The following is an 18024-nucleotide window of genomic DNA, read 5'->3' on the forward strand; positions in this document are numbered from 1 at the left end:
GACTATATCCGAGGATATGCCTATTTGTGAAATCAAACATAAAGCAGGAGGTGGGGTTAAACCCAAAGTGCGATTATATGCGAGAATATACAATTAATAATATTTTTTAAATCACTATCTGTGATATTATGAGGTGTTTTGACGAAAAGAGCATTGCTATTTGATGGGGCCATACTGAAGTTTTCACTAGTAAATTTGGCTAATTAGCTAGATTTTACTAAGAAGCCTAACATGATTTTGTCAGCGCATTTTACAATATGTTTCAAAGTGAGCCTGTGTCGTTGGAATTCATTTTTCAATAGTATACTTGGTCAAAATAAAGTACATATGTTGGCCTAGAACCCAATCAAGCTCTGATGAGCTTGTCAATTATAAAATCGGTTAAGCAATGCAACTATCGTCATAGTAACTGTCACCAATCATGACAATTCCCAAGCCCTTATGCTGTTGTGATTATATTATTTAAAAGGTTGCGATAATTGTATAGATAGAGTAATTGCCTAATAGACATTGGAAAACATGTATTGGTAAAAAAGAAAACATGGCCCTTGGCATTTAAACATGAATAGATGGATTTTAAATTATGTTAATATTGACGCAGATACCGATTAATAAAACTTTTTATTCCAATTGTTATTATCCTTTAATATTATAGTGGCATTAGTTAATAGTAGTTAATATATTTGCTGAACAAGTTTGTGTTTGCTCTAGAAAGTAGTCCAGTAAGTGTCTATATTTATATACTGTATAATGTGTATGTTGTTTGTTTCTACTACTGGACACATCCATTAAGATGGGATATCATAACGACCGGAAACATATTAAGAAGGTTTAAACTGCATTTGAAAATTATCGACATCTTGGATCAAACATGGCAGCCAAATGGTGTCTAAATCTCCCACTTTGGCTGTGTTTTATGTTTGTTATACAAATGTTTGCTATGGGGTAATAAAATTACCAAACTCGTACAGGGAATGTTTAAACCATGAACATTTAATAAATGAGTTTCTAATTGTACAATTTATTTAATGTCATACATTGTCTATCCAGCGAAGATATATTGATGTGAATTGTGATGTTTCAAAAAGGAGAAAAGGGCAAAGCATGGAAAGAAGCGAAGCACGTTGATAGGTAATTTAAAAACTAATTAAAGGACTATAATTAAAATCGTTGACTTTGAAATGAGGCTCGTTTAATAACACGGCCAGAAAATGAGAAAAACTCTGAGGACATGTTAAAGCACAATCAATATTATAATTATATAACACATTTGAGACAAATAGAATCAATAAAATAATAATTACTTTCATGTTTTATAATGTGGATATGATTTTCTACAAATTGTTAATAGCATGCCCCAAATAAATCTCAAATCCTACAGTCAGTTTTTCACCAATATGCTTTTTATTTTGACAGAAGTATGGAGAGTACTGACATATATATCCCAAGTCAGTTTTTTACTAGATTGCTAATAACCTATTTTTTGAATGGCATATCAATATGTTTTAGGGAAAATCTTTAATATATAAGTATATATATATATAAATATAAATATTTTCATGAGTTAAATATCAGATTTGATAGAATATACTTAAGAATGTTCAATGGACTGTGGTGTATTAGAGCACAGTACTATATTTTACTGGCACCAGTGGGGTTTAACAGTAGCATGTATATTAATAAAATAACCCATTTTATATCCAGCCTATATTAATTTATTGAAATCTTAATTTTTATATCTGATGCTTTTTTCCCTACACATACAACAGATTCTACACTAATCACAGTATAAAAAGACATCAAATTTTAATTCAATAATCTTATTGACAATGGCTATTGTTACCATGTAAACTACCCCTATTAAGGGCACACCTATGTTACAAAACAAAGTGTGCATTTGATACGAGTGTCCCCTGAATAGAGGTGTCCCCCAAAGATGGGGTTTGGAATATATCTCATTAAAATTTAACAAAACTAAAAAACTATCTTTGTTTCAATATTATAAAAGATTTGTTTTATAAAAAAACAAATTGTTGCAAACACGTTCATGAACCTGTTCAGTAAGAATAGATATTGACGAAATGCCTGACACGATACACGTCATATAATAAATCTCTTCGCAATCTTAATATCCACTGTAATCCGATACACATTGCATGATATCACAATTTTCACAGTAACGAGTTTTTCGGTCTACCGTGCTAACTGGTAATGGAGCTGAACTTTCGTTTTTTGTATTATTTGACGTTAACAAAAAAATGTTATGTTTGTAGTGTCGATAGAAATGTTATGGTCAAAAAATTATGAAATACTTGGCGATAATATATATATTATTCCTAAAAGAGTTCAATTATACACATTATGTACAAAGATTAGATAATTCAAAAGAGATTTAAAATGTATCACAGGTGATGAATAAATTGCATCATTTTTTTTCACTGCATTTATACAACATTTTATAAAAATAAACAGGAGTGGATCTAGGGATTGATCCAGGGATAGATCCAGGGATAGATCCAGGGGTGGATCCAGGGGTGGATCCAGGGGTTGATCCAGGGGTAGATCCAGGGATAGATCCAGGGATAGATCCAGGGGTGGATCCAGGGGTGGATCCAGGGGTGGATCCAGGGGTGGATCCAGGGATAGATCCAAGGGGTGGATCCAGGGATAGATCCAGGGGGTGGATCCAGGGATAGATCCAGGGGGTGGATCCAGGGGGTAGATCCAAGGATAGATCCAGGGGTAGATCCAGGGGTGGATCCAGGGAGAAGATCTAGGAGTAGATCCAGAGGTAGTGCTTGGGATGCACGCTCTCGCTTTTGACAGCTAAAATGAATTTTAGCTGAATATTCAGATACGTGGCTAGAAAAATGTTGATTCTTGTAATATCGTATCATTATTATTATTACAATACTTGTTATTATACACCCATTCAATATTGTTGTATCAATATTGTTTAATAAAATCAATAAAGCTAATCTGACATGACGGATGATGAGGAATTACAAATATTAAAATTAAAATATAGTTTAAAGAAGACTTCATAAAACTTATATTAGTCTTTTAATTAAATTTATTAGAACATATGGAAATATCTACAGATATATGAAGGTCATAATTTTGTTTTTTAATATAATCTAATATTTCAATATTTTGATACCATATTTTTCTATTGCATTTTTGTGTCATATTGTTTTGCAATGCATCTGAGCACATCACATTTTGTGGTGTAATGATGGCAAATAATATAACAACCACTGATTTAAATGGGTTTTTTTGTAGCACTACATAAATTATATTTTACAAATGTGATTCAAATAAAACACTAAGCAGTAGAAAAAAGTGTGATGTACCCAAATATGGTAGTGATATGCTTAAATATGGTGTTGATATGACATCATCATGTCCATATATAGAAGCACATCACATTTTTCTTGTCACATAAAGTTTGATAGTGTAGACAGAGCTTTCGGTATAGGCCTTTGTTATTACCACTAAAAAAGTCCCTTCAAACATTTTCTCATTTTTTTAATCCCTCATAGCACATATAAACATGGTTGGCATATCAATCAGTCATTAAAATTCACATGAACATTAATTTATTCCCAAACCTCTCATTTTCGATACCAATCATTTTTCAAACCATCAAAATTGATTGAATAATTATTATGGTTGAAACTATTATCAATTTCACCGAAGGATATGTAATTGAGAAGAAATATAAATTAATTTAAAACATCCTTCGAATTTGATATATTTATTTAGGCTAAATTACCATATTTTGTTGTTGATTATGTACGTATTATTCCAGTTTTATTATTCCATAATGTATTGTAGTTCTACATGATGAACACAATGCACATTCTGTACAAGTTTTTTATGTGTGAAGTTCCCACAAAATCATACAGAAATGAGATGTTTGATGAATAAAAATTTGAATGACAAGAAATCTAACTTCATTTCGGTTCTATTTTATTTAGCTATAAAACACCAGACAACATAATAAATTATATGATGACATCATAAAGTCCAATTATGAATTTTAGGATTTGTTTATCAGAGTTTAACAAAAGACTTATCAATAGATAGAACATTCAACCAGGACTTTGTCATTATAAAGTAATCAATGACAGGATTATAGAATCACTTTAAAAGATAAAACATTTTGGATCATTCCCCCCAAAAAAGTTTATCAATCTTCCCAACATAGAGGCAACCAATCAATGTTGAAATGTCTATTTAAAAAACACAAAATACAGTACAACACACAGATACCACAATAGACAGTTCTGAAACCTATGTCATATATTTTTCTCAGATACAGGTTACTTGAACGTCAGTAACACAAAATGTAACCTTTAAAACAAAAAAACCTTTTAAATATCATTCCATAGAGAAAAAATGTATTGATTGAAAATATTCCATTAATGGATTGATTTTAAAAGTATACATTAGGGATCAACTATGACCGGATTAATCGATCTTTAACCTTAGTAATAACTGATTTTCGTTTTGAAAAAAATGAAAATTATTATTGTTCAAGGAAATTTGGATTAGGGACAGACCGCAGCCACCTAACATGATCAGAACACCTGGAGATGACCTTAGCTACTCTTCCTAACAAAGGTATTTTTTGTACAACTTGTTCACCAACAAAAAGACAAATAACGTCTGTAAAAAACATAACATCATTACTGTACATGGCAGTAGACAGTTTTCACAGAATTTCAAAATCAAAACAGCATTCTTTATCAAATTTCCCAAAGGAAAATAATCGATAAATTCAAATAAAATTACCTACCATTTTAATTTACTCGCCAAATGAATAATTAACTACCTTAATCATTTAAAATTAAAATAAAAAATAAACGAAAAAAACTGTCGTTTTTCTCGCGCTGGCAGTAAGGAGGCAATTGTACTTAAAGCAAGCAATAAAGCCTAAGTGGAAAACTGTAACGATAATTTAAAAGGTCATTTCCATCAACCTACAGGTGAATTAACCATGCAGTGAATAGACAATTACAACTAGTCATTTTCACACGTAAGCTACCTGATTACATTTATACCAGTGCTCACCGAATACTTGGCTCTGATGGACAATTGACTTAGTGTGCGGTGTTGACATAAAGGTTGTGTGGGTGCAAATTGAATTAGCCTAGATAACGGGAACACCAACTCTTCGATCAATCTATTTAGTTCTTGATAACTGGATAAACATAGTAGATAACATATGGAATGAGAAGACATGTTCACATTAAGCAGTACAAAAAGAAAAACATGGTAGACAAAGATTTTGTTTGGAAAAGATAGATGCATAATTTAAAGCAGATAAAAGGCTAAAAGTCTTAATTTAGGTATAGCCATTAAAAAATATTTTTAACGAACAGTTGGTACTGTAGTACGCTTTGGCTTATACCTAAATACAACTAGAAATTAAAAAGAAATCCTTGTATATATACTACTTTTTGTACAAATGGTACAATCCACGAACCACAGCCTCAAGTGATGTCATGCCATCACACTCAATACTGTTTATATGGTCTATATGTTTTCTAGGAATTATTTAGGGCTATTGTCAGAATTTCCAGATATAGACCCACAAAAGAGACATTGAAATTTTAATTTACATTAGTATAGACTTCATATTTATACTGTAAAGTAATTTATCATTTGGGGGACATATCTAAATTTAAAATAAAATTACATATGTTTACATATTGTAGAGGCAACCATGAAAACTATAAATGATGTTAACATGCCTTTATAGCATGCACTGAAATGCTGTTAATTTCTCATTTGATACGCAATCCAATTCAAACCACGATATTCAGTTGCTGCAATATGGCAACTGCAAGTTATTTTTAGCACTAGTGCATAACACTAAAATATTCATCGAAGTAGACAGAATAACACAAATAGTTTTTGTCTGTAGTATAAAGCATATAATACCTGAAATATCAGGAATGACTATGAATAAATATAACTAAAATTTGATTTTATTTTATTTGACAACATAAGAAACAATGAAGAAACATGCAAAAACCAGATAGTAATGTAGGATAAACTGTTAAAGGTTTCCAGAGGGATTCACTTCATATGAAAATGACAGATGGGCTGGACTGAAAATTTGAGATTTTTTCATTTGTTTGAAGATACAGTATGTTAATTTTTATGTTAATTTATGTTAATTTATGTTAATTTTAATAATGCTTTGGAATTTACAAACTAAATTAAATTGAAGACATTTCGAAAAAGATTTTTGTAAATTGAATTTTAATCTTTTTTCCTTTCACATTGAATATCTTGTTATTTCATTGAAAAGAGCAATCTTTTAAATGGTATTGTTGCTAAAAATACAACATGATGTATGTATTCAGAGCAAAGTAAGTAGATTGAATGGAGAATTACACATCCATAAGTTTAAACGTCATTTATTAAACTACATTCCAATGTCGTGCGATACTGTAGAGAGGACATTCACTTTAATTCATTTGGTTATTCTTTCTTGATTACCATATGTCTCCTCATGTGTAGTTTATGTGAAGTTAAGAAATTAGATTTAAAGTCATGTTCACATTAAAGCCAGATTCGGTTTGGTGCCTGAAGAAAACTCAAAGCTATGTTACATTTTGCAATCACACACATAAGTTTTGTACAAAATGCTGAACGAGTTAGTGTGAATGATTCTACACCTTTTTTCACACTAAGACCAGATTCGATTTGGTGCCTGAAGGAATTCGCAGCTATGTTACCTTTTTCGATCACATACATATGTTTTGTACGGAATTCTGAACGAGTTAGTGTGAATGATTCAATTCTTAAACACTACACCTTTTTTTCAGAATTTTTTATTGGGCCTCAAAGCGGGAAATCCGGGCACAGTGTGAAGAGTACTGCATCTAAAAACTAACCATACAAAACAGATATGACATTGCTCACAAGCAGTTATTCACACAGAGCATGACAGGTTACATGGGCAACATACACACAAGTGCGGTTTTCACATGAAGGCTCATTGTGTAAGTCAACAAACCAATGTAACCCTTGCACTAACAACTGCTGTTATTTTATGAAATGAAAAGTCTTTTTACTTATTAATTCTTACACAAACAAACTGTTGACAATTTTTTGTTATATTAATAAATCTTGAATTTGTGGTTAAAGTCATAGCGTACCAAAACTTGCTTGCGCAAGATCCAAACAACCGGCCTCAAGGTTGGAAAGTTGCATACGCTTTACAAAACTGCTTTGACGGCAGTTGTTCCGGTTTCTCCATAAATATTATTCCCGAAAACATATGTCTTAAATGACTTAAAACGGTCACAGATGAGCAGTGGAAAGGCAGATAATTGACTACGGCAGCAGTTGTTTGGTTACATCATGTTACAATGTTATAATAATAAACAAATTTGTGGTTGAATGTCACTCAACTAATGGCTGATCGAGTATAGAATGTCATAAAGCGCATTGTCCACGTCATAGTATGATACTAACATATATAAACATATTGTATATATAGTTATGCATCATTTTAAAATGATATGAAAAAAACCTTGGTACATAGTTTATCTGAGAGTACTGTTTATCTGGCAACTCATAGAATCGAATAGAAAAAGTGTACATTATGGCCTCATATCCAACTTATTTCAATCAATCACATACCTAGTTTTAGAATTGTTTAGCATACATATACAGTATTCATACTCCAGTACTCATTGTGTACGACATACCATATTGAAATACTTAATCACTTTAACTAGCAAAGAAATAGATTAGTTGTTTTTTTGCAGTACCATATGTAATAACCTACTGTTATTTAAAATTGACTTATTCATATTCATACTAAAAAAACCTCAATGGTTACTTCGCATCAAAATATATACATCTACCTAGCTAACGATACATTTTATTTGCATGTCTGATAGAGTGCAGTGTATTCATTATTTATTGATTATTCTATGAAACTTGATATAATTGGCATATAATATTTGAATTAAGTTCCTAAATACCTCATTTTACCCCTATTTTTTTTACGTCAACGAAAAAATGAGGTCGGATCATCATTAACATATGGTATCTGGTTGCGTTTTAAAAGCGTCAGCATTTAATATGTTTAATATTAATAGCGTAATGTAGGGTGACAACATACATATGGTAGCTTTGTTTAAATGTCACTAGAGTACTGTCTACATATTTATAGCAATATGTTGAATTAACATTTGTATAACAGACGGTCTAAATGTGCAATTTATTGAAATTTTAATACATAATAATAAAATAGTGGTGCCAAATTTAAAGCTACTGGACACAACACAAGCAGATGATCCATAGTGATGTGATTGGTCAAATTATTTACAGTCGGATTTATATCTATTCTTTGTATTGTGTCAAAGTTGGAACACAGCGTAAATGTTCATTTTTTTAAAGTGGATATAACTCAAATAGCCCCCGAATGCAACATTCTGCTTTGATACAGTTTTGACATTGCGTAAAGCTCTGTCTAGACTATCAAACTAGTTTGATGGGCCCAAATATGGTAGTGATATGCCCAACCATGGTAGTGATATGACCAAACATGGTAGTGATATGACATCATCATGTCCATATGGGTACATCACATGTTTTTGTCAAATTTAATAAAAATGTAGACATAGCTTTATTAACTGAAAGAACAAATATTGTCAAAAACCCCAACCTAGTATAATTTAAGTCAACTGAACCTTAAGCTCTATCTACACTATCAAACTTTATGTGACAAAAACATGTGATGTGCCCATATATGGACATGATGATGTCATATCACTACCATATTTGGGCATAGCACACATTTTTTGTCAAACTAGTTTGAAAGTGTAGACAGAGCTTTAAGTTTTGGCACCCAATCTATCATAAAATGTGTGTGCATCTCTGGTTCAAAAAGTCAATGTACATAGTATTAATTCCATCAGGACATCGCTTTCTTACATATTTAATAAAATCATATGTCATATCTATTTCATTTGAATCAATATTACTACATTAGTGTAATTACTTACAGCACTTGTACTTTTATAGTTCACAACATATATATAGGATTTATTATTTAATAGGCTAGTATTTAATTTTATATGATTTAAAGATATATATTATCTGCCAGATCCATTAAAATTTATAAGAAATAATTCATTGGCATAAAATACAAATTAAATTAATTAAACGTTTGTTCCTCTTAATACTATTACTTACTATAGGTAGATGTTTATATGATTATTTATATCTCCCTAATACAACTATACTGTGTATTAATTCTATACTGTAGTTTAAAGATATACTTATTATTGCCACATCAAGTACTGTACATAAAAATAAAATAATTTCTTTGCATAAAGTACATTTTTAAATAGCACAATTCTCCTGAACCACTGAGCTTCCTTTCTCCACGGCTCAACAACTATTTCAAAAACTAGATCATAATTAAAAAATCAATGTTTCTTTTCTGAGACTAAACAAGAAGACATTCATAATGGCAAACCATTAGTATGCAAATTAGCTCTCCTCTACAGGCAGACTTTTAATAATGCTATTGCAGACAACCTCATGAATATTCAACAGCTTTATCATCCTCTTTGCTGAAATTAGCCAAATAATGCAATTCGTTTTTTTCCATATTTCCAGTCACATAAATGTCACATTAATAATATTTTCCTGTTCACCAAATTGTGTAAAATAAGAAACTCTATTGGATTTTCTCACAAGTCGTTTCATATATCTACTCTACCAACCAGTGCCACTATCAACTCTAGGTTTTAAATGTCCATTTTTCATGATATACAGTAGTAGATAGTTGATCACATAGTAGTCAACAACATTGATAATTATGCTACCTAAATTTTCAATGTCAGTTTAATAGACTAATATAAAATAGACCCTTTTACTCAAATACTGGTGTTGCAGTGTATGAGATCGTCTTTATCATAAATAAACTTGTGGAGTTGACACAACCAACAAATTCGGATTAGACTAATGTTTAGCCAGCGTGGTTAGATTTAAAAAAGACCACGGTAAGTCCTACTGAGCAGGCAGTGGTCAGTAAAATTAACCAGTTGGTCTTGGCTAATTTAACTCATGGAGGGAATTGTAGCCAGTGTTCAAACCGTTGGCAACTTGCTTAATTTGACTAGCTTAAAAGTGCCACTACCAACTCTATGTTTTCAATGTCCATTTTTCATGATACAGTAGATTGATAACTATGCCACCTAACTGTCCAATGTTAGTTTAAAAGAATGTCAAATAGACCCACCCTTTTATTCAATACTGGTGAGCCAGTATACGAAATTCTCTTTCTCATAAAAGAAACTTGTAGAGTTGACTCATGAAGTTGATTTTGGGGAAAAAAATTTAAAACTTATATTGGATTGCATTTGCAGAATCTTCTGAACCAAGAGAAATAATCATCAAGCTAGCGTTTTGTACCTGGTATCCCATAAGTACGTTGATTAAGGTCTTCAATCATATATTATAATCCATTAAAAAATACAATTTAGATGCCATTCTATCCTTTCCCAATAGGATAATAGCAATCTCAAATTCATAGTATTTTTAAAAACACTGAATGCCTTTTTATTTATTTTTTTTTTGTGGAAAGCGCATAATAAATTAAATACAACCCAAAAATGAACGCAATTTAAAGAAAAAAAGAAAATCTATAACCGCTTATTTTGTCTTTTTATATAAGCAAAATTATTATTTTTATTTGGTTTTTGAAACTACAAAAAGGTATTTGTCATTCTTTATTATTTTCATGTTTTGGGAGACAAAAAACAAAGAAACAGATACATCAAGGAAGACCAGTCTTTAGAACACCCTGGTAAAAAATTAAGAATCAATCAAATGCAAGGCCTACCTAAAAAGGTGTGGACATGGTGTTGGCTTGTGGCACAGTGTGTTGGACGTTGGATTACTGATCGTGAGATCTAGGTTTGAATCCAACTCTCACCGCATTGCTTGTATCCATCCTTTGGCAAGATACTTTACTTACATTTGCCTCTCTCCACCCAGGTGGACAAATCGGTACCGGTTTGATCAAGACACAACTTTGCGCTGATTACTACAGTAGCTGCACTATGGGAGTATATTTTTTACATACGTGTTTGATCCCAAAAAATCACCAGAGTAATAATGTGCAGCGCATTGAGAGCTTGCTATTATTATTAAACTACAGCCTAATGAATCATAAGTAACAAATATCAAAGAATTTTTTAACGCTTTCTAAATATGAAATCATGTTGAAAGAATGAATGACGATGTAGAAATCACAGTATCATACAGGGATATCAATTTTTACCATTTATCATTTTTGTCCTAGGCATAATAATAATGATTGCTATTGATATTTTTATTGCTGTAACATATTGCGTAGTAGTATAGTTTGTATCAGCTTGAATAGTGGGGCCCACAAAAGGTATACATTATAACAGTATTCATAAAACAACACATGAATTATGCAAATAGTTAATAGAGTGACATGATTTAAGATTTAAACAAAAATATATATATTACTGTACAACTTATACGTGTATATACGGGTTTATACGTGTATAAACCCACCTTATATAGTTCAGTAATGGGAAGGAAAATACATTATACTATACTGTACAGTATTCATAAAACAACCAATGAATTATGCAAATAGTTAATAGAGTGACATAATTTAAGATTTTAAAAACAATATAATAACTGTATAACTTGTGTATAAGCCCACCTTATAGTTCAGTAATCAAAAATTATATATAATATTAATAAGGAGCTTTTGATTTCACCCCACCAATGAATGGACCTAAACATTGATGTTTCGTTGGTCATTGTCTAGATCTAAAGCATAATCTCACCATAATAGGATAAACATGTACATAAGACGGGTAAATCCGAGTAATCCACACACTAAAATTTCATCAAATTTCGTACCCAGGACCCTAGGACTATTATACTTGGGTCATATACCATCTAAATTATAGCATTTTTGTAATGAATTGGAAAATCAAATAACTATAAGTCAATCATTTTCATAGTCTTTTAATTTAACTTGTTTTATATATTATTGTTTTGTTATATTTACGTGTTTAATGCAATACTTTGTAACGTTTATATTGTTTATTTTAGATTATAAAAGGATCCCAATGGAAATAAGCTAATAAGCTTTTTGGGTTATCCTGGTATTATTTGTAATGTCAGTATTATGTTATCACTTTGTATGTATTTTCCTAATAAATTCAAATCAAATCAATCTTAAACATAGGCTACTAAACATTTATACTTTGTTAAAATGGAGGTCAGTTTAATATAGGTATGTGCTGTAATACCTTTCTTATTCTTATTATACTATAGTCCCAAATTATATCAACAAAGGCTTGGTGAAATTAGCTTTTTGAGTGGGTGAATATTTGAACTGAGATTATCTGTACTAATGCATTTGAACAACACTTGTATTCTTAACTCAAACAAGCACAGTATGCATTTTGTGTTATTCTGTAATAAATTGTTTGAAAGATAACATTGCGGGGGTTTAACATGTTTTATGAAAAAGTATAAAAATGACTTTAAAAATACTCGCAGAAAAGGACACAGAAGCTTTTCTTCAAAATAGTCACAGCCTTTGGCATTCACCAATCTCTATTTTCCACACATTTCTTACGCATGTGAGTTGAAACTAAAGCGTCTTTCACACATTTCTAAACACTCTAGCGGCTATGCGGCAATCTCTTTTCTTGATATGCGCTAGCTGTGTGGCGTATCATGGAAAATGAAAAGTTTCTAATACTGCACACACAATCTGACGACTCTTAACTTGGTAAACTGTCTTTCTAGAAGTAGTTGTAGTTGTTAAAATCTAGGTGGGCATTTTAACAGTTAATAAATTATGAATTGGTAAAGCACAAACAACAACAAAAAATATTTCTTAATGAGCATGAAGCGAAATGTCAACGTAAAATTCTGGCTTATACATTAAATCTGGTCGTCAGTGGGTTGGAGAGAGTTAAAAGGGTATTGCTAAACTGCGCAAACTGCGCAAACCAAGCGCAAACAGCGCAAACCAAGCGCAAACCAAAAAAAACCTGCGCAAACCTCTTCCAAATCACTTATTATTGGTTCTATCATGACTAGGACTATCATGGCAAGTAATTAATGAAAAAAAAATAATGAAATTGCTGTAAGTTGGCCTTTTTTTTGGGCGAAAAACATAATTTTTTGGGTGAAATGTCAGATTTTACAGTGTAAATCGCGCAAACCAAAAAAAACCTGCGCAAACCTCTTCCAAATCACTTATTATTGGTTCTATCATGACTAGGACTATCATGGCAAGTAATTAATAAAAAAAAAATAATAAAATTGCTGTAAGTTGGCTTTTTTTTGGGCGAAAAACATCATTTTCTGGGTAAAATGTCAGATTTTACGGTGTAAATCACGCAAACCTAAAAAAACCCTGCGCAAACCTCCACCAAATCACTTATTATTGTTTCTATCATGACTAGGACTATCATAGCAAGTAATTTAGGGGAAAAAAATAGTGAAATTGCTGTAAGTTGGCCTTTTTTGGGGAAAAAAAAAATCATTTTTTGGTGAAATGTTAGATTTTACAGTGTAAATCGCGCAAACCTAAAAAAACCGTGCGCAAACCTCTTCCAAATCACTTATTATTGGTTCTATCATGACTAGGACTATCATAGCAAGTAATTTATGAAAAAAAAATTATGAAATTGCTGTAAGTTGGCTTTTTTTTGGGCGAAAAACATAATTTTTTGGGTGAAATGTCAGATTTTACAGTGTAAATCGCGCAAACCTAAAAAAACACTGCGCAAACCTCCTTCAAATGGCTTATTATTGTTTCTATCATGACTAGGACTATCATAGCAAGTAATTTATGAAAAAAAAATTATGAAATTGCTGTAAGTTGGCTTTTTTTTGGGCGAAAAACATCATTTTTTGGGTGAAATGTCAGATTTTACAGTGTAAATCGCGCAAACCAAAAAAAACCTGCGCAAACCTCTTCCAAATCACTTATTATTGGTTCTATCATGACTAGGACTATCATGGCAAGTAATTTATGAAAAAAAAAATTATGAAATTGCTGTAAATTGGCCTTTTTTTGGGGCGAAAAACATCATTTTTTGGGTAAAATGTCAGATTTTACAGTGTAAATCGCGCAAACCAAAAAAAACCTGCGCAAACCTCTTCCAAATCACTTATTATTGGTTCTATCATGACTAGGACTATCATGGCAAGTAATTTATGAAAAAAAAATAATGAAATTGCTGTAAGTTGGCTTTTTTTTGGGGCGAAAAACATAATTTTTTGGGTGAAATGTCAGATTTTACATTACAGTGTAAATCGCGCAAACCTAAAAAAAACCTGCGCAAACCTCTTCCAAATCACTTATTATTGGTTCTATCATGACTTGGACTATCATAGCAAGTAATTTATGGAAAAAAAATAATGAAATTGCTGTAAGTTGGCTTTTTTTTAGGGCGAAAAACATAATTTTTTGGGTGAAATGTCAGATTTTACAGTGTAAATCGCGCAAACCTAAAAAAAACCTGCGCAAACCTCTTCCAAATCACTTATTATTGGTTCTATCATGACTAGGACTATCATGGCAAGTAATTTATGAAAAAAAATTATGAAATTGCTGTAAGTTGGCCTTTTTTTTGGGCGAAAAACATCATTTTTTGGGTGAAATGTCAGATTTTACAGTGTAAATCGCGCAAACCTAAAAAAAACCTGCGCAAACCTACATGATGTTGATTTGGAAATACAGTAGAATGTTATAAAAAAACCTTGAAGGTAAATAATTGCGAAACATTTCATTAAATAAAGTTATATTTAAAAAAAAAAAATTTTCTTGTTTCTGTTTTTTTTAAAGTTTGTAATTTTCCCAAAAATTGTTTTACCCAAACAAAGGCAAACTTACAGGAATTTCAATATTGTTTTTTCATAAATTGTCTTCCTATATAGTTCTAGTTGTGTTCTTATCAATATTAATTGGTTTGAAGGAGGTTTGCGCAGCTTTTTTTGGTGTTTGCGCAGTGTGCGCAAACCTTGAAATCTGTGAAATCTGTAATTTAAATTTTTTATTTAAAAAAAAAAAAAGGCAAACTTACAGCAATTTCAAATTGTTTTTCCATAAATTGTCTCCCTATATAGTTCTAGTTGTTATCTAATCAATATTAATTGATTTGAAGGAGGTTTGCGCAGCTTTTTTTGGGGTTTGCGCAAACCTTTGAATCTGTGAAATCTGTAATTTTCGCAAAAAATTCAAGTTTTTCCCCAAAAAAAGGCAAACTTAAAGGAATTTCAAATTTTTTTCCTCATAAATTGTCTCCCTATATAGTTCTAGTTGTGTTCTAATAAATATTAATTGATTTAAAGGAGGTTTGCGCAGCTTTTTTTGTTGTTTGCGCTGTGAAATCGGTAATTTTCCTAAAAATTGAAGTTTTTCACCCAAAAAAAGTCAAACTTAAAGGAATTGCAAATTTTTTTCCTCATAAATTGTCTTCCTATATAGGTCTAGTTGTGTTTTTATCAATATTAATTGGTTTGAAGGAGGTTTGCGCAGCTTTTTTTGTTGTTTGCGCTGTGAAATCAGTAATTTTCCTAAAAATTTAAGTTTTTCACCCAAAAAAAAAGGCAAACTTAAAGGAATTTCAAATTTTTTTTTCTCATAAATTGTCTCCCTATATAGTTCTAGTTGTGTTTTTATCAATATTAATTGGTTTGAAGTAGGTTTGCGCAGCTTTTTTTGTTGTTTGCGCTGTGAAATCAGTAATTTTCCTAAAAATTGAAGTTTTTCACCCAAAAAAAAAGGCAAACTTAAAGGAATTTCAAATTTTTTTTTCATAAATTGTCTCTCTATATAGTTTTAGTTGTGTTTTTATCAATATTAATTGATTTAAAGGAGGTTTGCGCAGCTTTTTTTGTTGTTTGCGCTGTGAAATCAGTAATTTTCCCAAAAATTGAAGTTTTTCACCCAAAAAAAGGTAAACTTCAAGGAATTTCAAATTTTTTTTTCATAAATTGTCTCTCTATATAGTTTTAGTTGTGTTTTTATCAATATTAATTGATTTAAAGGAGGTTTGCGCAGCTTTTTTTGTTGTTTGCGCTGTGAAATCAGTAATTTTCCCAGAAATTGAAGTTTTTCACCCAAAAAAAGGCAAACTTAAAGGAATTTCAAATTTTTTTTCCCATAAATTGTCTCCCTATATAGTTCTAGTTGTGTTCTAATAAACATTAATTGGTTTAAAGGAGGTTTGCGCAGCTTTTTTTGGGGGTTTGCGCTGTGAAATCAGTAATTTTCCCAAAAATTGAAGTTTTTCACCCAAAAAAAGGCAAACTTAAAGGAATTTCAAATTTGTTTTCCCATAAATTGTCTCCCTATATAGTTCTAGTTGTGTTCTATCAATATTAATTGTTTTGAAGGAGGTTTGCGCAGCTTTTTTTGTTGTTTGCACTGTGAAATCAGTAATTTTCCCAAAAATTAAAGTTTTTCGCCCAAAAAAATGCAAACTTAAAGGAATTTAAAATTTTTTTTCTCATAAATTGTCTCCCTATATAGTTCTAGTTGTGTTCTAATCAATAATAATTGTTTTGAAGGAGGTTTGCGCAGCTTTTTTTGTTGTTTGCGCAGTGTTTGCGCAGTTTGCGCAGTGTTTGCGCAGTTTGCGCAGTTTAGCAATACCCGAGTTAAAAGCATCTTTTGTGTTAATCCCATTACAGTATTATTTATACAATACATTTACTAATAATAATTTTACACAGTAGAATACAGTAGATAGAAAGTATTGTGCTATGCTCTATTTTATTTCTAAAGAAAACGTGTTAAAAGGGTTATGGAATTTATAAGCCTAAAACATATATTCATCTACTGTGGGTTTATTTCAAGTTTTTTAAATAAAACTACAGTAAACTGGATAGAAAGTGGCAGCAGTATTCTCCAGTTCTCAATAAAAGTTGACATGCAAAAGTGATGTCCACCCTAAAACTAAAAGTATGTCAAATTCATTGAAAACATTTTGTACAGACTTACAACACCATCGCCAAATTTGAAACAACCCTATACGTCATCATGAAGAACAAAGCAATTGTATACTTCATGTTTTACAGTATCCCTTCTTCTTGGATAAAGTTATTTCTTTTTCCAAGTATAAAAGCTATACACACATTGGAAATGAATACTGCAATTGGAAAATACCATTTGACATTTGGAACCATAGGTTGGGCACTTTTGGAAAAGATTTTTCCTATCATGCCACATTGGTTTTCATTATCCTATATAGATCAATACTAATGAACAAGATGTGAATACACCAGCACTATGTACGATCCAGCATATAAACACAATTCCATCGATTACAATACCATGAATGTAAACTTACTCTTATCACTGTCAGCTGGTGGGTCGATGCTACCAGATGGAAGAAAAAGAACTCCAAAAAGTGCACCGAAAACAAGGAGAAACTCAACAAATCTCATCCTCAGAATATCATCCTCGTCACCGTCGATAAATCCCAACTGAGTGACACAGATACCCTGTGAATATTTCTGTCAAAATTGAACTCCTCAGGTGTGAAGGCCTATTATACTCCCATGCAACAGGTGGTATGAAATTCAAAGAACATTCCATTACACACAGAGGGGTGGAAATTGTAAACAATGGCTGAAATACTATACAAATAGACACAATTGATTGCTTCCGTTCATAAAACAACCAAATAAATAATTGACTATGGTGTAATCCAAATTGTATGACTATTAATTTTTTATGATGTTTTAAATGTCAGTTTAATTTTATAAAATATGCATTCATTAATAAGGTTATAGGTACAGTAACATATTAAAGAAGCCTGTTTTCCTGCATTGGAATCAATACGGATAAAATAAATGTACTATCTGTATAATAAATAAGATTAATTACACAGCAAGCAAATAGAGTGCAAATACGTTATCTTAGACTTCTTGTTTATAATCCAATATCTAATGAGAAATCAGTCAAGG

The 18024-nt window shown here is 31.2% G+C and overlaps 1 protein-coding gene across 3 annotated transcripts in view; it reads right to left on the reverse strand.

The window, feature by feature from the left end:
• Positions 1–18024, reverse strand: part of LOC144837066 (neural proliferation differentiation and control protein 1-like) — a 65930-nt gene that overhangs the window by 35809 nt on the left and 12097 nt on the right. The window contains exon 1 of one of the 3 annotated variants that reach the window (XM_078692056.1): positions 17406–17731. The exons of the other annotated variants lie outside the window; for them this stretch is intronic. Coding sequence (XP_078548182.1) covers positions 17406–17502 — 97 coding nt within the window. The 5' untranslated portion in view covers positions 17503–17731. Of the gene's footprint in view, positions 1–17405; positions 17732–18024 lie in introns of those variants that run through there. 3 annotated transcript variants of the gene reach the window in all.

The sequence above is a fragment of the Antedon bifida genome, chromosome 3 (genome assembly GCF_963402885.1).
Source record: "Antedon bifida chromosome 3, ecAntBifi1.1, whole genome shotgun sequence".
Classification (NCBI taxonomy): Eukaryota; Metazoa; Echinodermata; class Crinoidea; order Comatulida; family Antedonidae; genus Antedon; species Antedon bifida.